The sequence below is a fragment of the Crassostrea angulata genome, chromosome 6 (genome assembly GCF_025612915.1).
Source record: "Crassostrea angulata isolate pt1a10 chromosome 6, ASM2561291v2, whole genome shotgun sequence".
NCBI lineage: Eukaryota > Metazoa > Mollusca > Bivalvia > Ostreida > Ostreidae > Magallana > Magallana angulata.
Genome location: NC_069116.1, coordinates 60,009,798 through 60,036,821, shown reverse-complemented (window position 1 = coordinate 60,036,821; position 27,024 = coordinate 60,009,798). Strand labels below are relative to the sequence as shown.

General features: G+C 32.2%; 2 protein-coding genes across 4 annotated transcripts in view; both read right to left on the bottom strand.

Moving 5' to 3' along the window:
- Positions 1–924, bottom strand: part of LOC128189011 (uncharacterized) — a 47,887-nt gene extending 46,963 nt beyond the window's left edge. The window contains exon 1 of one of the 2 annotated variants that reach the window (XM_052860382.1): positions 768–924. In XM_052860382.1, the coding sequence (XP_052716342.1) occupies positions 768–819 (52 nt within the window). In that variant the 5' untranslated portion in view covers positions 820–924. The remainder of the gene's footprint in view (positions 1–767) is intronic. The other variant, XM_052860381.1, reaches the window with a different exon arrangement.
- Positions 925–6,052: 5,128 nt separating this feature from the next.
- On the bottom strand, positions 6,053–25,903 carry LOC128189010 (uncharacterized). Of its 2 annotated transcripts, none has more exons than XM_052860380.1 (8): positions 25,704–25,903; positions 20,104–20,452; positions 13,806–16,011; positions 13,092–13,221; positions 11,428–11,775; positions 8,775–8,854; positions 6,735–6,864; positions 6,053–6,298 (listed from the first exon to the last, which is right to left on the bottom strand). In XM_052860380.1, exons 3-8 carry the CDS (start codon positions 13,857–13,859, stop codon positions 6,147–6,149), a joined length of 894 nt encoding a protein of 297 aa, XP_052716340.1. In that variant the 5' UTR covers positions 13,860–16,011; positions 20,104–20,452; positions 25,704–25,903; the 3' UTR covers positions 6,053–6,146. The 2 variants fall into 2 exon arrangements, with proteins under 2 accessions (XP_052716340.1, XP_052716339.1); XM_052860379.1 differs by having other exon boundaries at positions 13,806–13,885.
- Positions 25,904–27,024: the final 1,121 nt, after the last annotated feature.

Here is a 27,024-nt window from a genome sequence, read left to right as displayed (position 1 = left end):
TTTTCTCCACTTCTCTCTCACTCACTCTCTCTCACCAAAAAATTCAGGAAGTTGAAGAAATTAGAGTTAAAAAGTTCTATACTCTGTCCCAAGATATCCTGGATTTACATTTTGCAGAATTGCAGGATATTTATAAATACCTCAGGGTTCAAACGATGTTCATTCAAAATTATGAAAAAGATTTCTCATTTAAAACGCCCGTTAGCTTATCAGGTTTCAATACAATGCTAAAAAATATGATGTCTACGGCGATTTTGTATTGCAGTAAGCCTGGATGATAATGTTTAAAATTGCGCGATGTATTCTGAGTTTATTCCGAATGAAAAAAAGATGTACACATTCCCCATTATAAATCTCCGTGAGGAATCTTTTTTCGTTCCTGTGAATTTTTCTGAAAGATGATGTGTCAATGAAATAACATGTATCTTGGAAATTATCCCAAGGCTTTCAACTATTTCAATTGCACCTCTCACAGGTATGTGTATTTTTTATTAAAAATCGTCCAAATGTGCTGCATATATATTTTGGGACAGACTATAACAATACATTGGGTTTCCCCGAGGGGGCAGGCCTGGTTGATATGCATTCATTGTCAGTCACCATATTGTAAGTTGCTACGCCCACATTAAAAACATGTACTAAGCGGCTAAACGATTAAGGAACCGAAAGTAGAAAACATGTCCTTAAATAACTTTATAGATTATCTTTTGTTTCAACTAAATGAATCATTGATTGATTGAACAGTTCAATGCTTTAAAAATACAAACCTAAAGTTGCAAATACGGGCATTAGAAAAACACAGATATTCCTTAAGAGCATGATGCCAATAATGTCTGTAAATATTCTTTTGCAGATGGAGTACCAATTATTCCCTGTTTCGGTTTCGCATCCACCTATCGAAAATCCCTTTTAATCTAAGTCACCTAGACGGTTGTCGATGTGACCGAATGCGGGACGGTTCGGGACGGTTCGCCCCTAAAGACGTTTCGCGCTGAGACGTTTCGCCCCGAGATGTTTCGCGCCTAATATGTTTTACGGTGCGACCGTTGGGGCGAGCACAGCATGTGATCAAACAATGAATTATAATAAATTAATAAAATAAAATTAACAATGTGAAATTTGAATGCCAAAAAATAAAACATACCTATTTTTCAGTAAATTTTCATTATTCATAGTTTATAAGATTTGTTATAATTTATTTATTTATATGTAGAACAATAGTTTAATCTCAGATACAATGTTGTTGAGTAATTAAGATTTTAATATATAAATATTCATTGCACTGCAGTAGACATTTTTTCTTATACTTAAATATAAAACTTGACTCATCATAGAGCTCCCCCCATGCTAAAATTTTTTTCATTTTTGTCAATTTATACATAGAAAATCGACTTACCATGGATTTGCCCCTCCACTTAAAAAAAAATAATTAATGTTTAATTTTATTTTTAATTTACGCTTAAAAATATTTGCTTATCATGTTAAAAGAACATGGTGTTGCCCCCCCCCCCCCCCCCCCCCCATGTAATAAATGGAAGTGAAAATAAAGAAACCATTGAACTGCTAAAGGGCTGAATGATTAGAATTTTCATGATTTATTTTTCTTTTTGCTTGCAAAGATTTTTTGGATGAGGCTGCCATCCACCCACCCACCCCCTTTAAAAAAAAAGGCGCTGCTACGTATAACGTTACGTTTCAGGAAATTACCGTAATTACAGTGAATAAAATATTTGTGAGCATTCATCCAAATTAGTGCAATTTACAACTGTTTCCTGTATCTGAAGAAATGTCCTTATTCGTCAGCTGTTCTTTATCTTAGCCTTTGCAAGATTTTGAGAGGATTTTGGTCATTTCAGCAGATTTACAATAACTTCAATTAGAGTAATTTCCCCTTATCAGTGCTTATTGTGACGTCAAAGCTGACGTTGGTTAAGTGTCGTCTTACTCTTTAAAACTCCCCTGAGAAATAAAAGTATGCGAAGTATACTGTTTTATTTACTTAAAAAGCATGATGTTCTTAAAATTACACATCTTATAAGCTTTTCAAAGGTTTTACTTTGATTCTCGGGAGAACGTGATGTTGGAACGTGAGGTTGGAAACCATTGGTACTATGAATTGTGGGTCAAAATTTACTGACTCCGAAAAAATATATCGGAGCAATGTGTAAACGTTTGTGACGTCACACGATTATTTTTGATTGAAAGTGTACTGAGGTGAACTTTAGAGGTAACATTGACTTTATGTCGCTTACATCGTTATTGTTTTTACTGTCTTGCTGATTCTCGTGAGAGTGTGAAGTGATAAAAATTGCCATGATTACAGGGAACTACTGGGACGATTAAAACGATGCATTACTGGTCCGATTTACTGACGCCAAAAAAATCCGTTGAATGAATGTGCAACTAGTCCGAATTTTCTATTCACACACGCCTTGCCGGTAGAGCTCCTTCGCGCCGGCGCTGCGCGCCGGCGAGCTGCGCTCGCTATTAATTATATGGTAACAGTAAATTGTAATCATCATGGAGAGCCTCCAAATGAGTTATAACACCTTAGGGTAATTAGAAATTTGATGAGACACTTAATTATGATTGCTTGATTTAGATGTTTTGCGGCTTTTAATTATGTGGTAGCCTAACAGTAAATTGATATTAACATGGAGCCTCCAAATAAGTTTTAACACCTTTGGCTAATTAAATTATTCTAATATAATATGTTTTACGGTGCTACCGTTCTGGCGAGCGCAGCAAGAATTATACACATACCTTCCATCATTGTCAACTTATAGTTTTATTTAGGTATCAACGAACGTCAAAGAATTTTTGAGAGATAATATTGCTCTACAATAAGTATGCCAAAGGTACTAATTTTAATGGTTATGATACATACTGCGCAACCCACTTCCCAGAGAGAGAGAGAGAGAGAGAGAGAGAGAGAGAGAGAGAGAGAGAGAGAGAGAGAGAGAGAGAGCCCGGTACCTGTTTGTAGGTGTGTAATTTCCCACTTTTAAATTTAATGGTCTGACTATATCCCATATCTACATAATTTTTTTAACTGTTTATTTTTTTTATTTTATTCCTTTTTGATTTATTTCAAAATGTCCTATTGTTTATTTCCTCCCTACTCATTCATGCACAATTAGCTTAAAATGGATCGATATGACAGTAAAGTATGGCTCTTGCTAATATATATACATAAAATCTCTATATTAAAAAAAATTAAAAACAAATTATACGTCAATGAGGCAGGTATCGCAGTCTGTACTGAAATAGCTAGTACACGCATTACAGATGTTTGATCCACCTCTAAATTTATCGCGGGAAATATAGCGCGAGTGCACTGTGACGTCATCCATGACTTTGTTCGTCTTTGTTTACGTTTCTCGACTCATTACGGAGGTATGGAAGCATGTAACAAATCTTTTGAGTCTCACCAAAGCATATGCGGTACTCAAAACGTGTCTTCAAACTTTAAGTCACTGTAAATTACGAGTTAAAAGTCGGCCATTTTTGGCATAGCACCACGGGTGAAAACATTAGAGAGCATTATGGGACGTAGACAAAAAATTTTGTTTGATGAACTGTAGGTTTAGCTCGTTCTTTTTCCCGCGCACACTGGTTCTTAGAGCTCGCTTCGCTCGCCGGCGCTGCGCGCCGGCGAGCTGCGCTCGCTATAATTATATATATATATATTTTAACATCGGATTATATATATAGTTACATATACATTTTTATATGATGAATTATGATGTATTTCATAATATGTTTTACGGTGTGACCGTTGGGGCGAGCGCAGAAGAAGTCACACATAGATCTGTCATCATTGTTAAATGCAACCCGTGGACTTAACCAAACCAAAAAACTTTGGCTTTGTCTCGAAAACTTTTACCACCGCAAGGAACCGGAAGATATCAAACTTTTATTCCAATGGTCCCTTACTAGGTTTATACACTTATTTATTTATTTTTTATCTCTTCTTTACCTTTTAATAATGATCATTAAAATCAATAAATTGTGTGTCTGTGTTATTTCTCATTTTGTTCCTTGTTGTTACCGGTGTTTTAATTTTCCTCTGTGACATCAATTTTGTTTTTAATCTTTTTATTTTTGTACGCTATATAAGCGTTGTAGACATGTGCCCTCCCCCTTTTTTTAGTGTGTGATATCCAATATCATTGAAAGGTTTGACCACATATGCAACTACAGTGTATAACAAATACATGTAGATATTTTAACAGTTTAATTTTTTTCTTTTATTTATTCATTACAAAATGACGTGGCTACACGTAGATCTAATAATGATTAGACTTTTTTTTTTTATATATAATTTTTTGTCACCTACCTAACGTATACAATGATTGGATCAATGTGACAATAAATTTAGCATGGAACTTGCATGTGTATTTACTGAGCAAAAAAAATCATCAAAACAAAACTAATCAGCCAAAGAGTCCACGTTAATAGTGAGCGCAGTATCAGTATTAACGGCGACTCCCTACTGTGTACTTCCTACACGTTACATTCAGTACAGATGCTTGATCCACCTCTAGAAATGTATCGCGGGAATATAAAACGCGAGATCACTGTGACGTCATACTTAACTTTTTGCGCTCGACAGTTTTCGTAAATTGTCGGACAAATTCGGGGAAGGAAATGACGTCATAGGTGCAGTTTTTACGTAAGCATATGTGTTATTTACTTTAAATGTTTTCAAAAGGATTTTTTATTGTTAAATGAAAATGATGTATGCGATTTACAGGTAAGAATTTTCCTTAGAAACGCTTCCTGTTCCGCCAAGTTGCTATGCACCGCAAAGGATCACTGGGATAGTAGAACGTTTTCACGTGGCCTCATAAAATTTTCTTTGAACAATGTGCAGATTTCAACTCGAATTTCCTCCGTTCGTACACGTTGTCTATGGAGCTCGCTACGCGAGCGGCGCTTCGCGCCGCTTCTCTGCGCTCGCTATTAATATTTACTCATTATATTTACTCAAATACTCATATTCATGTAGAGGATAAAAAAGAAGTACAGTGTTTACCAGTTTACCTCAAAATCCAGATTCGATGGCTCTGTCGGTCTGAAGCCAGCTTTGTGTCGATTGACGCTTCACGTTTGATGACTTCTGCTTCCCTTCTCTAACACCTCAAATTGAACGGGCCTTCTCGTCTAGGATGGTGTCGTCCATATCTTCTTGCAAGGACCTGTTTTATAAAAAAAAATACCTATTAATGATATATCAAATAACATATCAAGTTAATCCAATTATTAATTTATAAATTCATTTACATATATGTAAATTTACATTTATAAATATATAATATTTATAGATGCTTTATCGTTAAAATACCCTTCTTCTGGTTCCAAATATAATTTATCTGCTGTATATTCATAAGAAGAAAAATCATTCTACTGACAAAAATTAATGATTTATTCAAATCTTATTTATCATAAAAGTTTATGTTACATGCAGACTCATCAAACTAGCAGGTTTTTGCAGCAAAATTAAATTCTAAAAAAAGATACAGCTCATTATAGCATGTGTAGTGTATATATATAAGTATACACTCTCATAACTGCAGCGGTGTGTGCATACAAATTGAATAACGCGCGTTCTTTCACAAAATTTAGAAAAATCCAATGGAATAGCAATCATAATTCATCAAATTGATAAAAGTTCAAGGAGTTTGCCGATGGTACATGTAATAAGGCTCACTAACCTAATTTTTCATCAGTGTTACCCTAAACACACATTTTTTTTATAGGCCTTACTGGCGTGCGACCAGTTTTCGCTGAGTACCATTTCTCGCCAGTACATTGTGACGTCATATTTTATCAATACATAAAATCATATACAAAAAATGACGTCACAATGTACTGGCGAGAAATGGTACTCGGCGAAAACTGGTCGCACGCCAGTAAGGCCTATAAAAAAAATGTGTGTTTAGGGTAACACTGATGAAAAATACAGTCATGTTTTGGGAAGTAAAGTTTAATCTTCAATCGCAAGTCTAGCTGGATCGTTGTTTTTTGACAATTGTCATAAGAAAATCAAACATAGCATTGACATCCTTTGATTTTAATCTTAACTGAAAGCATTTAATCTAAACTACAGGTATGTTGATAGCAAATCATCGCACATAGTTGATTCATTGCTTATTTCCAGGTATTCCTCGTTGTCTTCTCAAGAACACAAGCACTCCAGTTGTCCCCCCTACCCCTACAGCTATCACAAGGACAATGATGAAGGTCGTGATGATGACGGTGGAACCTGGTTCATCATCAAGGGGCGTGGTATCGTCTACAGATGTAAAACACAAAACACCAAGAGCATGGGATATCCAGTGTTATTGAAAGATATGTGAAGAAGAAAAAACAAGAAACAAAACAAGACATAACAAAACAAGAGAAACAACGGAATATTACAGAATATCCAAATATCCATTATGATAAAAACAATGTACATGTTATCTTTCGAAGAAATACACCAGAGACAAAAGAAAAGCTCGGAGACTCCATTTATGTAAGTGCCCTGTACATACTTTAGTAAACTCTGCAATATTACAACAGAAATAGAACAATTTTGCGTAGTGTTCAGTGAGCATTGATACGGTTGATCGGTATTGTATTCACGATTAGATAACAATCAGTACAGCTATTTGTACAGGCTGGAAATCCACAATTTTTAAATGACTGTAGACTTAATCTAAAACAGCTTGTGTCGGGCTTTTATATACCTATGACCTTTAAGACTTGCTCTTGACAGATTCCTGCAGCATTGCAGCAAGAATATTTTCCTGAAGCACTTTCATTACAGACCTTAACCAATTTCGAACCATTTACTACTTCGGTTAAATTGCTAGGAATCTAGAATGAAAAAATGCATATTTTTTATAAGATGAATACTGATTTTGAAATATTTGAGTTCATAGAAATTTAAAAAAAAATGCAAACAAGAGAGAATCAGAATAATAATTCCATGTTATAAAAAGACAAATCTAGTCAAATACGACGATTATAAAACACAGAATAGCACGCTAAAATCTACATTCAATACCATTAATATTTAGAATACTTTGCATCCATGCGTTAATCCATTATTACAGAAAATAATTAGATACCACTAATTTGACAATGAAGGGTCACAGTAAAATGTATATATACACGCATCAAATGGGATTAAGTACAAGAAATATATGAGTTTTGGGACACATTTGAATGTTTGCACTCAGACCATTTATAGAGGCGCATATAATTATTGTCTAATCAATATGAAAAAAATGATTGATTAAAACAAAGAGTAAATAAAATCTTCAATAATGGATTTAATGAGATTTAATTTGTAATGGGGTTTTTGGATGATGTGCGTTTGTTTTGTTTTGTTTTTTATTATTGTTGTCGCTTTTTAAAAAAGAAAAATCTAATAATGGCATTATTTCCTAATTTTTAAGAAATATATATGTATGACATTATTCATCATGCACTTGAAGCGTTTTTTGTCTTATTTCTGATAGTGCACTATATCTTAAGTCAAAATGAAATGGTATCGACTACATGCAGTTATAAACCTATTTTTTTCTTCTCAATTTAAAAAAAAATGCAAGTATTTTTCTACAGCACATATTTGTTTTAAATATCTAGTACATTTTTGGAAAAAATTAATCGACTCGATATATCAAAGTGAACTTGAAATAAAAGATACCACATTTTCTGCGTCATCTGTTTCATATTTGGATATTTTACTGGAAAGGCACATTGATAGTAACCGAACAACAAAAGTTTATGACAAACACGATGCTTTCAATTTTGTAGCAATATACTTTCATCACCTTTATAAAGAGTTTTTGTCTCCCAGTTAATTTGTTAAGCAAGGACATGCTTCTAAGTATGAACAATTTCTAAGGTGAGGAAAGCTACTGAAACAAGTTGATAAAACACGACTACCAACAGTCTCGATTAAAGTATTTTTTTTAAAGTTCAATGGTCGATACCACGACCTTGTCAGCAAATACAATCTTCCACTGGGTCGCATGCTGACTGACGTTTTTCTAATTGTCTACTGATTTTTCCTTTTCCCCGATTACGACAAAGAGCACACGGGGATGTGACCGGTCAGCAGAGGATGCTTGCTCCTCCACGGCACCTGATTCTACCTCTAATTTTTTTATGAGGTCTTTGTTTGTTGTGCTCTTGTTTTGTATTTTACCTTTGGACTTTTGATTTTGAATCCTGTTTGTTTCACCACATGTCATTTGTAAAAATAAATTGGATCAATAATATTTGCTTCACAACATTTGTAAGCCTTTTTCTGTTGACTGAGTATGTTTTTTGGTTTACACAAATCAAACATTTTAATTCACTAATTTCAACAAAGCCATTCATTGTGATATTAAGTAAGTGATTAGATTAAGAAATTTTATGAAACTCTCTTCTTGGCTAAACCTCTTAGGAAAAAATAAGTAAATTATACCTCTGCCCCTAGAAAAGGCGATTTGATTGCTAAAAATCAATAAGAACACATCGGAGTCAGGACTAACTCATTATCAATTTTTATGGCTTCTTTATTAATAATTAATGACAAGATACACATGAGTAACAAACATACTCCAAGGATCTACTAGGCCAGCTAAAATATTTGGTCATTGAATCTATAAAATTTAAAATTCTGTATTCATTCTTACACTACGCAGTATGATATTTATTATGTACAACTTTATGTTTGCATTTTTATAGTATAAGCCCTTTTTTGAAATTTGAATAAAATTAAAGTAGGTTACCTTTAGTATTCCATTTTCTCCTGTATAGCATGTTGTTACATAGCACCCCTTTATTTCTACAGGGTCATCGAAACAAACACCTAAAGGAAATACAAATCAAAGTAAATGTATCAATGATTATTCTTTAATAAAAATATCTAGCATACTAATGTCGTTATGTATTTCTAACATGATGTCTGTGTGTATACAGTTATGTGAAGTAATACACGATTTTCACCATCAAAGTATGAAAGACCAATTTGATCAATGGAATGCACTATTCATGGTATGTATAATAAAAAATGATAAGGTAATTTTAATTGTTATTTCTCCCCTTTTTGTGACAATACCCGTGAAGTTTAATGTTTTCGCAATTAAGTTATGCATTCTACATATAATATGCATGTCATATGACAAAAAAACCCTCACTAGTACTGCAAAATCAGGCTCCGATTTCAGAAAAGAACTAAAGTTTTTACCTAATTAAAAACTCAAATCCTGAGAATTTACTCAGCTGAGATTTTTTCTTAAATTGCATTTTTGAAAACAAAATTGCTCAATTCTCAGCTGAGCTGAATTTTTTACTTAGCTGAGTAAGAATTTGTCACAAGTGGCCCCTTATAACGTCCATATGTGTTTTTATTTTAAATTCATTCTCAATAAAACAAATCGTATGCTTAATTTTTTAACAGAGGAAAAATTAAATCAAATCAACAAGTGCCATAAAATGTTACAGACATGAAATTGACACTTTCTTATGCTAAATATAGATTACATATCGACATGATCTTATATAATATATAACAAACAAAAAACCACATTCATTACATTATGGTTACCTTTAAATCATTAGAAAGTAGAATCTGCACAGTTATTCTATTCAACACAAACAATTAAATTAGTTCCATTTGTTCAAGGTAGATAACTCCGCCAAAATTATTATTTTTTATTGAATTTTTTTTTTTATCAAACCTGCATGAAATATTGCATATACGCTGATTATTGAGTGGAATAGATATAAGAAATGAACATATTAGACAATGTATACTGTTTTAATGATGTTTATGACATATTTATATTTGAGATTTGACTTAAAGAGGTTTTTTCCTCTGATTTTGGTAGCCATTTTGGGTCACCTCTAGTCTGGAAATTTTGTGTCATATATAAACTCTTTTTGTAAATTATTTTTTTACAATGCTAAATGAACTATATTGAATGAAATTGTTAAGGAATAATTACATATTTACAGAGTTTAGTAAGGGACTATATTTTGTGGCAGAAGGTTTTTAAGAAGAAAATGATCATTTTCATATCTTAGTTGTTTTAGAGTACTGTAATTTTAGCTATCTTATTTTCAGTGCAGACCAAATTTCTAGATAGTTTATGCATTGGGAGATCTTCGTGTTGTTTCAAAAACATATTTTAACAATATTTCAATATTTCAACAATATTTCAATATTTCTATTGATATATATTGGGATATCTAACTGATATTTCATAAAAGTCAAGAAAAAATGAAATCCAATTTCCCCCTAAAATTAGCTTATTTCATGCCACATCTCAAAATTAACAATATAGACCCATACTTTTTGTCTTATTTTCTGAATTTGTAAGTTTCTTTGGACAAGTCTGTCATAATTTGATAAAAAGTTTGAGACTTTAAAATAATTTCATTGCATGTTGAATTATTTATGAATAGAAATAGTGTTTTTTTCAGTGCAAAGAGGTCAAAATATTTGTTTTGAGAAAAAATGCCAACTTTTTCTTTATGATAATTTTAATTTTATTAATTCTAAACAATGTAAATTTGTATTTGATACCATGGTTCATTTCGATAAAAAATCATAGAGGGAATAGCGATTTATGTGAAATTTGCACTTTCAGTGAAGAAAGGTCATATTTAATACACTGTAGCACCGAAAAGAGCAAATTGACCCCAAAATTTAGTTTTGAATTTTGGTTTAGCTATGTGTGTAGATGTTTAAAAATACTTTAGGAAAAAACTTACAGAGTTTTGATCGCAGGATCCAAACTCAAATATTTGAGAAAAAACTCTGACTCTGAGATTTTACTTAATTTTTTTTTTTGGGTGAAATCGAAGCCAGATTTTCAAAAATGTCATTATCATAATCAGTCTACCCGAGATGTACTTTATCCACTGATAATAATTTATTAAAGTATTTTTTGCACATTAAGGTGAATGAATTTAAATTTCTATCTGACTGATAATTATGATTTTTTCCAACATACTAGTTACATGTTTATAAACAAAACACAGTCTGATGCACTAGTCAATCATCCATTGTGTGACTCTTATCCTCCGATTTTCAGAAAGACCAGTGTACTGGTAGTTTGATCTCCCGTTGATTAATTTAGGGGGTGGATTCAATATCTACTTGTTTCATATGATGTGAAATAATTTTTGGCCGTTTATGCTTTATAAACCGCCAAGTAAAAGTGTGCGGTGTTGATTTTCTAACGATGGTTTTTAAGTTGTCAAATACAGATACAACCAAAATAACACTACAAATCATCCTCTCATTTTTGTGTATCAATTGATTATACCAGTGTATAAATTCAATATACAAGTGCATATATTATTTCTTGAAATGCTGTACGAATGACACATAAAAAACCGAGACACTTTAAAAAAAATTTTTCTGGTTTTTGTTACCTTTTACTATAAGGTAAATATTATATCCTGTATAATTTTCAAAATTTGCGTATCGGATTTCTAAGTAATACTTGGCTTCATCGCTTTCTCTTAGATCTGTAATGTTTATAGTGGTAGGCTCTTTGGGATTATGGAATATTCGCCCCATAAGTCGGTGGAAATCTTCAAAATATGTGATAAGGTCCGTTGACACGTTTGGTTCAAACTTGGCAAACATGTGAAAACTTTCATGTCCCTGGTCCCAAATCCAGGTGTAACTTTTAACTTCTTCGTCTTTCAAAATGTCAGGTTTAAACTCCATAGTCACATTGCCAGCAACACATTCACTAACTTGATCCTCAGCAAATGCTGAAGAAAAAATAAACACAAAATTAAAGACAATATATTTTTAAATAAGAAAGCTTATCATAATTATATTTAACTTTGAAGCATGGGGCCCCAATATTAGTCTAAGAGTCATAATTTTAATCATTTAGAATAAACACATTCTTGGATATGCTAATATTATATTCTCAGAAAGTGTAGCATTCTTTGACTTTAGGTTTTTCATAGATATTTTTATGTTTAATAGTGAACCCTTTCTTGGGCACCCAACTATTAGTTTGAAGGGTCACGGTTTTAACAATTTAGAATCTACAGTATTCAAGGGTTATATCAGTAATTTTACAAATCCTAGCATTGTCATTCTTGAGAAGATTAAAAAAAAACTGTCTATATGAAATTTTGAACTCCTCCTGGGGCCCAAGTTTTAATCCGGTGGTCACACTTTTAACAATTAATAATCTTCACTATTTGAGGATTCTTGCAGAAGGATCTCACAAATTGTGGCATTGTAGTTCTTAAGAAGACGATTTTAAAACATTGTCCCCATGTACATGTATTTTTATGTTAAACTTTGAGCTTCTCTTTGGACTTAATGAATAATCCGGGGATCATGGTTTTAAAATTTAGAATTTTTAATTTATATATATAGTGGTTCTTGAGAAAAAGATTCTTTTATACACACATCTTTTTCATTGTATTGCAGTTTTCTCCCTTAAAAAAAAAGTTTCGACGTTTATTTCAATAATTCCCTTTCTATTAAGATTCTTTGTCTAAGTTTGATTTATGTTGGTCAATTGGTTCTAGAGAAGAAGTAAGAAAATGTCAAAAGTTTACAAACAGTCAGACGGAAGGACGACAGACAATAGGTGATCAGAAAAGCTCACTTGAGTGTCCGGTTTAGGTGAGTTTGTGCAATTACATTTTGGGCAGGAAATTACGGACATACCAGAATAGATAGCATGATTTGATGATAGCGTGATTGTTTTAAAATTTGCATGTATTTCTTGTTTGCAAGAAATCTTTATCTATGCCCATTATATAAAAACACTACATAGATGTACAAATAAGGTGAGCATCAAACTGAAAAAAATAGTTTCAAGATAGTCTGAAGATAAATAAAAGAACATTACACATCATTGAGTAACATAATAGAAATAAAGCATTGATACAAAAACATGTTTTCTTTTCCATACTATTATATGAAGTAACATTCATAGGTTGAACAGTGTAAAATTACATACCTCGCGATTTACTTCGCCTGGACAGATATGAAACTTTAATTGCTGTGGAATCAAAACAGCCAGAATCAGAAAAAAGTAAAGAAGCTCTCAATCACTTACCTTTGGCTTCAAAGAATTGTTCTAGACATTTTCCTTCAGCATTACAGCAAGAATAGTTGCCTGAAGCACTCTCATTACAAACCCTTACCAGTTCAGAACCATTCACTGTTCTGGTTTGATTATCAGGGGTCTAGAAAAAAACCCATCTAATTTGTTAGTGCTGAATTAGTACATATTTATTAATAAATTAATTCACCGACTTGTATATTAAACTTGAAAATGAATATTGTTTGTAATATAAATGCTGTTAAACAATAATTAGGGCATAATGCAATTCTTAAAGTCGAGACAATAATATGAAAAATAGTTATAGAAGGTGAACATGGTATATTTTTTAATCTCAAAATTGTATTTCTTAACATTTGTAATTTTATTTCCTTTTCAGACTTTCTAAAACAAACTTTTGAACTTTTTAAAACTTTTTTCAAAATTTATTTATTCATATATAACAAACGCTTTATTGATTAGGTGCCGTGAACTTATGTCATAGATGACCCTTCTTGCCTTTCATTTTGCAGGGATACATGTTTAAAAAACGGTCAAACACATTTTTTCATATTTAAGTTAATGTCATAGTTTAAAAATGTCAAAAGTCATTCACATAATTATACTAATATTATTCTTATTTTGAAAGAAAAATATTAAATTGAGATTAATACGGGTACTAATTGTATACAGTTTATGAAATCAGATAAAGTTAAAGAAAAAAGGTACCTTTAACATTCCATTTTCCCCTGTGTAACATGTTGATAATGCACATGGACCCATTTCATTTGCTTTGTCAAAACATATATCTACAATAAATCTGTTTATTACCAAAAAATGGAGAGTATTAATAATGGGTGTCCGTTTAGAACATTAACGTTTTCATTTAACAAATGATGTCTTGACCCTCATAATATTGAAAGATTAAGTCATATACAGTACAACAACTTGAATCAAGCAAAAATACCAGATGACCAATTTTTTCCAGATTTACTATATGTGTATGACAAATTGATTGCCTTCTTTATATAATAAACAAGAGAAAAAAGAGTGAACGATAGAGAGAAAAAGAGAATTTTTTAAACCAAGAACACAGAATCAAAACTTCCGGAAAAATCAGTTTTTAAACCCCGATATCTCTGCAATGCATCCTTCGATTTTCAGTTTTCAGCATTAGATTTAGCTTAAAAAGCTTTACAACATAAGAAATCAGCAAAGGAAAATATTTATCATCCAATAACTAATCAACTGTTGCGATAATCTGTCTTAAGCAATGGTTTCTCAATTGTCTACAATTATCCTTATATCTAAACTTATTACTGTTTTATAGAAATTGCGTAACAATATTGTGTAATATATATCAACATATTAAGTTTTTAAAATCTGTGCGTTGTTTAAATTCAAAAATTTATAATATATATAAAATTTTCATTTTATTTTTTATTTTTGTTCTATTGCATTGAGAATTTGAAATGATTCTCTAACAAAATAGAATATTTTCTTGCATTATCCGGGCGTCATGCATTTCTGATAGTCTAACACTAAACATTACCCGTAATAATTGTCTCTTTAATCATCGACTTTGAAACAATATCATTTTTAACCACGGACATAGTATCGGAAATCACCGATACTTAATCAAAGATTAATTGTTATCATTATGCAGTTCTTGCTATGAATAAACTTAATGCCAGATTTGACCTTAAAAAGTGGTTTTTATCTGTAAAACACATTAAACTACATTTAAAGTTATCTCTGCGTGCAATTTTGTATTCAAATGAGATCAAAATGCAACATTGTATACTAACAACTGATTGATTGCTATGCATCTGTCGATGTTCTGTACATTTAGAGGCATATTTATATGTGTAGAGAGAGGCAGCTTACTCAATCTTATAACATGGGAAAGTACATTTCATTATTAATCTGAGCATTATCTACAAACCATTAATCATGCTTGTTTAAAAGTGTTTCTACGCTAAGAGATTTAGTAATGATTTTAGAGTGTCTCTTAAGTGCTAGGATTATTATGACGTCATGATTAATTTAATGAATTTTTCCCCGTTATTTACGGTTTAAAGGAATTTTATGGAAAATGAAACAAATTTTGTGACATTCTATGTCTATTTATGGAAAAATTCCAAAATTTATATTCAATTTGACTTCATTTTAAAAAGGAGGTCAAAAAGGAGGTCCAAAGCTTCTTTAATGCCTTTTTGGAGAGACTGTAGGCATTCTTGAGATATTCTATCAGTCCTTATTTCCATAATATAAAAAACGAGAGTGAAAAACATTACTTTCGATGTGTTTAACACAAATTTAAGCCGTGGTACACATATTAAATAAATCTGTTGTTATGATTTGAAAACAATTTATATCTTGAATATCATAAACCTGTAGGCAACTTTCACTTGCTAGATTTAGATTTTGTTTTTAACCCAGCATTTAATTTCTTTTTGAAGCTTTATTTTTTCTCTAGTGTTTCATGTACAAGTTTGATATCGGAAAACTTGTCTAAATTCGATTTTATCAGGGTTTACTCTTGACAAATCTGTTGAGAATTTATTAAGGATGTGTTTAACGTAATAATAAGTACTGCTGCTTCGATGAAAACCATAAAATTAATAATAAATACGTAAACTATTCAGCGAAGGTCATATACATTTCAAATGCAGTTCATTTCTTCGATCTTCTTTTAATGAAAAGAAACTTGATACAAATCAGCAGCACTTTTCTGAAACTACTAGATATATAGAATTTAATTATAATTCGTTTTTTTTTTAATTCAAATAAATGTATGTTCTTGCGATATTATAATTTGTTTATGACTTTCATTAGTGAGAATTTATAAAACACATCTTGGACTGTCAATTCAGTGGCATCATTAAGTATCATACAAAATGGCATTTACTGTGCTGTTTCCTTCAATATCAATCTATAATAGAAAAAAAAAACGTTACATAAATGTTCTGTAATAATAGATGCATTGCTTTATAAACGTTTAAATCCGTTAATATTTATATACATTGTAGAACAGTCAGATAAAGATCAAATATATCTTTAACAACATACACCATAGCATAGCAAAGCATTGAAATATTATAGCTTAGCGTTGGAATCTCATACCATAGCATTGGAATCTCATAGCATAGCATTGAAATGTCATAGCATAACATTGGAATCTAATACCATAGCATTAGAATCTCATTCCATTGCATTCAGTTTCATAGATTTAGCTCAATTGTCATATCATATCATTGCATAGCATACTACATGACTTAAACTCGGCTTTAAATGCTTTTATTTAAAAAAGAATTAATGTTCAAATTGCAGAACGACAACATTTGACTATTGGAAACATGACTGTCAGAAATATATGCCTATCAGCACCATATTACTATCGACAAAATATTACTATCGCTAAAATATGATTATCAACAACATATGACTATCAACAACACCTGATTATCAGCAACATATGACTATCGGCAATATATTACTCTCGGAAATATATGACTATCAACAACATATAGTTATTAAAAACATATGAATATCAGCAATATATGACTATCAACAACATATGACTATCATCAACATATGACTTTGGGAAACACATGACTATCAGAAATGTATTACTATTGGCAAAATATGACTATCGGAAACATATGATAATCGGCGAAATTGACTCTGGGAAACATATGATTATCAGCAACATATGACTATCGGAAACATATGACTAGCGAAAACATTCGACTATAGGCAACTTATGACTATCGGAAACATATGATTATAGTAACATATGACTATTGGAAACATATGACTATCAACAACATCTGACTTTCGGAAACATATGATTATATATCAGCAACAAACGACTATCGGAAACACATTTGTCTTAAATCAGTATCTACCGGTATTATATATTTTTTTACATATAAGTATCCTATAGGGACCCTCTGAAACGTTCCTGTGTATCTAGTGTTCTTAGCAGTTGTGAACATCTCTGGACACGGTGTCAGCTACAGTATGTATTGGTCAGTTCTTTTCTATTGTTTGATGACCTCATTTAAACTGCCGTATTGCAGACCTGGCAGACAGTGGCCACGATTTCTTCCTGACAGGTATGAGCAGCTAAGGTTTTGAGTAACCCTTTTTCCTACTAGATGTAAGTTAAACTATTTTAAACTTTTTTAATTTAACTACGGCTCAGTCTTTTTACATTGCTGTGGAGTTTATATTAACTATTTTTTGATACTTTTTGATATACTGGTAATACGAAGTAGAGCTGTTAAACATAGGTGCTTGCTCGCGCGTTGTCCTGTGTGGTCACGTGTCGAGAATGTGTGCTTTTTACTGGGATATAAATACATGATATACTTGTATATTTGCCGTGTAGTACGGTGTACTGGTATATTTTTCGTTTAGTACGGAAAATTTTGTCTATCGTTTTGCCGTGGTTTTTCTTTGTTAAGTAGTATGATACTCTTAACGTTATGCAGTGATCGTATTCGCTGTGGTTTCGTGCTGTTGTATGGCGTGCTGTTGTTACCATAGTGTTATATTTAAGTCCGTGTGACTTAGCTTATGTTTATGCAATGTATATTAATCATGTAACTCAAAATATGTTTATTTGTTTTATTTAATAAGGTCCTTATCCTATTTCTGGCAGTCCATCGCCATGGTAATGTCTGTCCGCCACCGTCTCACGCCATGTCATTGCGTGGACCCTGAGGTCCACGCAGAAAATATATAAGCGAGGTTAAACCGGATGCTATGGGGAAAATTCAGCCTGCGCATGAGCTAGCCTGGTTCCTGTGCGTAATGGGTAGCTCAGGGAACCAGGCAAGCACACATTTATCGGGATCGGGATTCCGTGCCATATGCACAAATGAAGTTCAAAGGCGCTGTAATTGTAAAGTTGTCGGTAAACAGTTCGGAAACAAAGGATTCCTTTTAAAAAATGATCGGCATGTGATATGTACTGTCAGTTTTATGAAATAAGTTAATGTTATGCCGAAACTACAACATGCATCAAATAGCATAATTTGCAATGTTTTGTTGTTTCCCGAATACACAAGTAACCTAACTTTACTTTTATAGTAGGCGAGGCTAAAGAACTTCCCGATTAAATTTTTTAAGCATTTAGGCCAGCATTTTTTAATTTTTAGATTTACGAAATATTTTTCTAATTATTTGGGTAGGAGGAGGGAAAAAATAAAAATAAAATTGAAAAATTTGTCCCTCGAGAAAAAAAATAAAAATAAAACAATTTTTCAACAATATTTTTTTTTATTTTTAAAATAAGAACACATGTCCAGGAGCTGCCATTTTTTAAATATATAAGTAATTTTGGTTGTTGATGATGTTCTTATCATAACATATTTTATCCATGGGCACTAAAAATTTGTGTTAATATATTGTATATGCATGTATAAAAACGAAGGTTTTTTTTTTATATATATAATTACATGTATATATATACAAGTACATACTGTACCTATACATTAAGACCAAAAAAATTAAGGGAGTTTTCACTTCTTCCTTGCAGAAAAATAGGAAGAAGTTTGAGAAATCATTCATCTGATTAAGTTAACAATGCTATTCACAAATTCAAAATATAAAATATTGTTACTGAAAATAAATTGGATTAGAAGCATGTCCATAAATGTCAGTAAAAAATCAAACAAGTTTTTTTTATTTATGTAATTATACCTTTAATAAAGGAAATGTTTCGTTATTTTGTTAGCATAATGACAAATAAAATCATTCTCTTTCCTTCAGTCATAAGGCTCCTGTGTTCAGTCTGTTTAGGGTTATTAGTCCAACCCTATGACCCACTTACGACCGTTATGTAGAGGATCTATTTCCAAACGGTTAAATTATGATTATTTTATAATTTATTTTGCAAAAAAAGTTTTTTTAAATAAGTAACTTATCATTTTCTTGCGCCAATGAGGTTTTTTTTTTAATTTACGGAATTGTGATAGAAAAAGACTTCAACTTCTCTTTCTTGAGGAAATTCTGGCTAAGTTGCCGATCACAAAACTTAATAGGGTCGTAAATTGTAGGGTTGGACGAAAGCAAACAGGAGTAGGCCCAATGGTGTTTTTTTTTGTGTGACTTCTAGTGCCTGTGACTTGATCGGAAAGAACTTGGTCTTTTTAATCAATGCATGAAAAACAATAATTCAGACTACACGTACGTGATTGCATCAACATTATTTTTATTTTTACCAGAAAGAAAATTTCGGGTCGGAGGAAAAAATAAAATTAATAGCTAGTTCTGGTCCTTTTATTTTTATTTGAATTTAAAAAAAAATAGGGTCGGCGGGTTTGTAAATCGAAATTTCAAAAAATGCTGGCCTTAAGTATGATTGAATAATTATGTCACTGTATAAAAGTTTAAATCTCAAGAAAAATGCATCATATGAATATGAATTTTTTAATAATCACTTTTTCGTTGGAAACAAATACAAATGGTCCACGTATTGTAGTCCTTTTTTAAAGGACAGCAACTTGTTTCTTCTCATCTCGTCCGTTTCCTCCCAGGATGGCTTTTAATGTTCAACATGCCTGTGATGGATACGCGGGACAACAGAGAACTTAAAATTTTACGGTTCATGATGTGTTTATATTATGTATATTTGATTGATTTTTATTTTATATAAAAATAGTAAATAGAAATCGAATATTATTGTGTTTGACTGATCAGCCACGACGGCTGTCGTGACAATGTTACTATCAACAACATATGATTATCGATAACATATGATTATCGATATAACATATGACTATCGGCAACATATGACTATCGGAAACATATGACTATCAACAACATATGACTATCGACAACATAAGACCATCGACAACAATTGCCGCTTGGCGACATATGACTTTCGGAAACATATGACTATCAACAACAAATGACTTTCGGAAACATATGACTATCAACAACATATAGCTATCGGAAAATATGACTATCAACAACATATGACGGCATAGTATTGAACTGTTCAGTTTACACCTACCTTTGATTGTTAGATATTCATGCACATCATAATGGCATTTGCTACCATCGTATGAAATACATGTTTGTACTTGTAAGACATATGGGCCTTCATCGGTTTTTCTAAGATTTGTAAGGTATAGGGTCGCAGGCTCGTCGGCACTATGGAATATTCGATCTTTCTGGTGGAAGATATCATCATTATATATGATAAGGTCCGTTGATACGTTGGGTTCAAACATATCTGATAAACAGGTCCATACCCTTGTGAATGGACTACATATAGCTTATCACCTCTTTGCCTTTGAGCATCTCCTGTTTAAATTTCATTGTTGTGTTGCCAGCAATGCATCCTTGGTTTTGAGCCAATGCTAGAAAACATTGAACAGATATACAGGCAATTGTGTATATGCTTAACAGTTGTTGAAATATAATCATTACAATCACTATTAAATGCAGTACCTTTCCCTCTTTATACAGTATAGCAATTTTGAAGGTGTTTACCTTTCATTCGTGTGGGAATATTGCTCTTAAAGGGGCATGGTCACGATTTTGGTCAAATTCTATTTTTCTGTTTTTATTATTTACAATGCTTTATGAATGCATTTATAATGATCAAATGAAATTTGGGTGCCCGTCGATGAGTTTTAAGCAAGATACAGGGCTCACAATTCTTCGTCATGTAAACAAGGCTCGTGCTTTGTTTTTGTTTACATTGGTTCAATATACCAGTTAAAATCTTTTTCCAGGTGATTTGTCTATATTCTTATTCATTTTAAGCATAAATAAACAGTTCCGAACTATTAACACATTCATTTTAGGTCTAAAACTGGAATTTTCACTTCAACATTCAAAATGTAAACAAAAGCTTTGTTTACAAAGCGAGGAATTGTCAGCTCTGTAACTCGCTTATAATTCAACAAATGACACTCAAATTTTGGTTGCCTATTAAAAATGCCTTACTGAAGCATTATAAACATTAAAATTGAAAAAATAATTTTTGACCAAAATCGTGACCATGCCCTTTTTACTTAGCCGTCGATGTCACTTGACATATTTATTTTCAAAAGAAAGCATTACACTCCTAGCAAGATATGATCCATTTTTCCTTAATGATAACTTTACATCTTTGTAGTCGATCAATTTCAGCATTGTTATTTACATCATAAATGTAACTTTTATGAGCAAACAAAAAAAGCGCTTTTACAGCCATTATAATTGACGCAAACATATAGCGTGGATAAATTCCTTGATTGTCAACTTCATTCAAACCTAATTACTTAATCAAAATTTGATTATTATCCTTATTAGTATAATCTGTGGAATTCCCATGGGTACCGATTTTTGTATTCTTATGAAGCAGAATTTATTCAAAACTTGTACGTGAAAAAAAATTAATCGCTGTGGTCTTCAACTCAACATTCAGGTTTATCGACGACGTATTATCAATAACAATTATTATTTCCATTTTTACGTCGACTTGATATATCCCAGTGAACTTGCAATAAAAGATACAACATAGTCTGCGTCATCTGTTTCCTATTTGGATATCTTACTGGAAAATGGACATTGATGGTAACCTAACAACAAAAGTTTATGATTATCGCAATGACTTCAAATTTTCTATAGATAACTTTCCTTACTTATGTAGCAATATACCTTCATCACCTGCATATAGTGTTTTTTGTCTCTCAGTTAATTCGATACTCGATGCTGTTCATATGAACAGTTTCCAAGGCGAGGCTTGTACTGACAAAGACGTTGATAAAACAAGACTATCCACAGTCTCGTTTGAAGTCATCTTTTTTAAAGTTCTATGGTCGATACTACGACCTTGTCAGCATTTACAATCTTCCATTGGGTCTCATACTGACTGACGTTTTTTATACTAATTGTTAGACCATATTAAATCACCTAATTGTCTACGGACATTTCTGATTTTTTTCCCGATTACGACAAAGGGCACACGGCGGGTGTGACAGGTCAGCAGAGGATGCTCACTCCTCCTAGGCACCTGATCCTTCCTCCAATGTAATGGAGGTCCGTGTATGCTCGAGGTTTTTGACTATCACAAACAGACCAAATTATCAACGTTTCGTTTTTTCCCTATTGTAACATTTTCTTGATTTTGACTTTTACCTTGATTATAACATGCCCAATTGTGACAACGAGCACGAGGCGGGTGTGACCGGTCAGCAAAGGATGCTCACCTCTCCTAGGGACCTGATCTCTATCTTTTTTGAGGTCCATATAATAGAAAGGGGATTGTAGGGAGAAATAGAGACGGACGTATGGTTAGACCTAGTGTTATAGGTAGGGGATTGTAGGGAGGAATAGAGACAGAGGGTAGGTTAGACCAAGTGTAATAGGTAGGGGATTGTAAGGAGAAATAGAGACAGAGGGTAGGTTAGACCTATTGTAATAGTCAGGGGATTGTAGGGAGGAGTAGCTAAAGAGGTACGGTTAGACCTTGTGTAATAGATAGGAGAAAGTAGGGAGAAGTAGGGACAGAGTTACAGTTAGACCTAGTGTAATAGGTAAGAGTTTGGAAGGAGGAGTAGACAAAGCGGTACAGTTATAAATAAGTCGTACAAGATACTAAGTTGTCCGTCTAAGATACAAAGTCGTAACGCTTATAAAGAGATAATATTTGGTACGTGCGAGATGATATGTCAAACATACGAGCTTGTAAGTCATACGTACGAGAAAATAAGTCCTCTGAACGAGATAAATTAGTCGAACATAGAAAAAACTTACGTAAATTCTGTAAATCTTGAAAATCTTCATTATTTTCATCACCTGGGGCCACTTTAAGGTTTCGGTCAGCAGTTCCTTGATAAAGGACTTGTGTTTTTGCGTGGGGATAAGCCCCTTTTCCTTGTAAAATATTTAGTAGATTGGTGAAAATTGAAGTTTACGGAAGTGTATTGCTGCAACAGTGCATTTAGAAAAACATTAAATAAGTCGTATGTGCGGAATACTGACAAAATACTGAATCGTATGTATGAGATAATATGTACGTTTTATTTTACAAATAAAAATACACACGCCATATTATCTCATACGTACTACATATCACCTCGCACTTAAGAAATATTATATCGTACAAACGACATATCTTGTATACGTACATACGACATATTATCTCGTCAATACGATATATTATACATCCCGTTCCCTTTTTACTAATTAATATCTAATATGTACGAAATAGTATTTCGTACGTACGATACGTTATCTCGTACATACACTACATTAGCTAATATTAACGACTTAGTTTCCATTATTACGACTTAGTATCTTATTATGAAGACTAACTATCTTGTACGTACGACATTTTATTTCGTTATTACGACTTATTTTGTTATTTTTACGTATTATCTTGTATTACGACATATTATCTCGTTACTACAATTTAGAATCTCGTTATTACAACTTAGTATGTCGCATATGCAATATATTATCTAGTACGTACGGCATATTATCTCCTTAAAACGACTTATTATTATCTCGTATGGACGACCTAGTTTATATTACTTATTCTCGAACCTACGACATATCGTCTCGTTCAAGCGACTAAGTATCTCGAACATACGACTCTAACTATTGATTTACTGACAGCAATACGTTTCCATAGTTTTAAATAAAAAAAATGAAATAATATTTGAGTGGTCTAGAATGTGCTTATCTTTATATCACTCGGAAACATGGCAACGAGCTAATTATTTATAAACATTAAAAGAACTAAATACAAATATGACAAGCACTCTGATAGTACTGCATACCCAAAACTTTCATGGATAGTCGTTTAATATGCTATATGAATTACAGGAATAAACTCGATGAAAATGATTTTCAAAAAAGGAGTCGTTTGAAATAAGCTTCATCTGTTGATCAAACATTTTACTTAAAACTTAAAATTGATTTGTGGTTCATCATGATGAAGCTATACGATCAATTCAACAAACTATAACAAAAAAGGTCTTCACAGCGGAGAGGGACAAAATGATCGACAGACAGCGATAAAAAAACTATAATCATATCCGTGGGACTAAACAAGGAAACATTTTACTCTTGTTTGCTCTAAAGTTCATTAGTCAGGCAAAGGGACAAATCCCTTGAGATGCAAGACACCGGTATATCATTGAAAGTATGTGTAAGTATTTCCTGAATAAGATATTGGTTGCTATGGTATGAAAAGGGAGTGACCATAAATCTACCTGTTAGTCCATCAACTTACATTATATAATTACGGTAATTTATGTTTTCTGAAACAGAAACTCAAGAAAGTATTGAATGTTTTAAAATCACAAAGCTAAAATTGCATACCAAAGTGCAAAGAACATTAATCCATTTAAAGATTATTTTTAAAATTTTGTTGCAAACACAAGTTTCTATTTCGGTGTTTATATCACCTATCTGCCATGAATGAATGAACATTTGGAACTCCTTGGCTGCTCGAACAGAAACGCATTGAAAAGACACCCGGTAATCAATTGTTAACCGGTTCTTCTTCTATATAGTGAAAGGAACAAAACAAATGACTGCTCACATGTAAAAAATAATATCAGAGATGAATTGACACGAGTCGTTTTTCCCATTCATAAGTTAAAGAATTGGACTAATAGATAAAAAACAACAACATGGTCACTACATTAAATGAATATTTAATTGTAATGTAGAAAAGATCATTGCTTTTATTATCAATTAAAACATTACATGACCTTACTTTTATGCAGAAATTGTCAAATGTCAATTGGGCGCTTGCTTTTCCATCCAAGTTTATAGTCTCCATTTAGAACAGATACATAATTCGTGATTGATATATTTCAAAGATATGAATCCGTGAATCAGTATGTTAAAGATTAATATCCTTGAATAATTCAAGTTTTTGGAACAAGAATATCAAGAACCTCGACTAAAATCAACTTTATGCAAGTTCTATGGTCGAAACAATGGCTTTTTAAGCATATTCGTAGCACGCGAATTTAAGACTAGGCAAATGTCTATGGCTCAAATTATTTCTCTTTCAACAGAACTGTACATGTGTCTAGGCAAATTCAAGACACGGAGAAAATTACATAGGGTAAACATAATCCTATATACAATGCATCTTAACAATAAAATTGAGTATTTTCTTTTATCTTTTAACAGAGTTCTTGGTAAGTGTCAAACGAAGATTCCCACTGTTTAAAAATTACCATGATCCTTCATCCAACTTAATTTGCCTTAATCCCCCCCCCCCCCCCCGGAAAATACCACAGAAGCCTTGTTCAGCCACTAGTAACTTTAATCAATGACATGCTATATCTCAATACTATTGACGTAATTATAGAATTCTTTTCCCTTTACTTACATGGTCAATAAAGAAAATGGGTTCTGACGAATAACAAATTAGAAATAATTTTTAAAGAAAATGTTTATTAAGAATATTTTATGCTCAGTAACAGGTTTTCAATCTGCATTTATTATCCCATATTTTAGAGAAATTTTGCTTTGCTATAGAAATAAAAGAAGCAGCCATACTACATGTATTTAGATTTTGGTCCAACGTAACGAACAATGTTGCATTACGAATAGCTACAATCTAAGAATATTATTTAGTACTGTAAAAATACAAACCTGCAGTCACAAAACACAGCCATAGAAAAACGTCAATCTCTCTTTGAAGCATGCTTCAATTTCTGATTATGCTACCAACAACGAAGTTTCGGTTTCAATGGAAACACAAGAAAATCGGATCTCCCGATCATAATGTGTAGTTCCAGAGTTTTACAATTGTACCCGTCTCTCAAATTTAGAACGCAATAGCTGTACATAATACCCAGTCAAGCATTGAAAATGTGTTAAACGTTTGAAAAAAAACCCCAATCAATTCCTTTTTTGAAGTAAACAGGGAAAATATTCCATAAGACTTTTTTTCCACTGTTGCCTTTTGCATTAATTCTATCATGGGTGTGGGTTTTAAAAATGTCGACAAGTTTACAGGGCAAGGTAAAATAAAGGTCGTTTTATTCTCAGTTATTAACTCAAAACCAATATATTTAATACAACGATAAATTTTAATCTGAAATGCAATTAACATTGAGATACGTTTGATTATTACTGTGCAAATCGATGTTAAAATTAAATGAGAATTCTGAGTTTATTCATAAATGATTTGTCGCACTATGTTGATAAACATACACATAAATAAATGTATACTTTTGGTAAAAATGGCAATTTGATTAAAAGCACAGATGTTATTGTACTACAGCACAATTATAAATATTTAATAATCAATCACCAGAACAATTAAGTTAAAACAAAATGCATACATTCGTCATATTGATCTGTTTAGAATATGCCTTTGTAAAAAGCGGATTTAGATAGGCTTCCCGATGTCAAACACATCGAACTTGTAAAATAAAGTCTCTATAAAAAAAATAAAACACGCTCATAAAAATAATAACATGCCGAATCAAAATCAGCATAAAAGATAGGATTTAATGGTTGGATAATTGTTTTAAGATTATCTTCTGTTCATTTATTAGATGCATTTTTTCATGTAAAAATGATTGTTCCGCCTCCCTCTACACAAAATATGCGTCAAAATTTACAGTATGACGTCACATTGGCAAGTGCACCATGTTCAGTCAGTACTTATATTTATCGTTGTTGGACTTGTTTGGGTACAAAGCTGCACGCATAGGTAATTATTAAAGTAGTTTATTGTTTTCGTTCCCATAACAATCGGAAATTACTTTATTTATTAGCATTTTTGACGACTTGTTGTTTTGTGTGATGTCATAGTTAACATTTCCCGTACTTTCTGGTCGGTGCGACCAATTGCAAAAAGTAAACCTTACCAGTGCTGCGAACCTTAGAGTACAAATCTTAAGATCACTCGGTAAAGGTGGCAACAAGCTGATTATCCATTTAAGCATTGAATGCTTCTTTTTGG

Coding starts and splice junctions, on each gene's coding strand:
- LOC128189010 (XM_052860379.1), bottom strand. CDS start 20,323: ATGTTTGAACCCAACGTATCAACGGACCTTATCATATATAATGATGAT. Junction 13,222..13,805: donor GGGAAAATGGAATGTTAAAG/GTACCTTTTTTC, acceptor GTTTTTTTCTAG/ACCCCTGATAATCAAACCAG. Junction 6,865..8,774: donor GAGAAAATGGAATACTAAAG/GTAACCTACTTT, acceptor TTTTCATTCTAG/ATTCCTAGCAATTTAACCGA.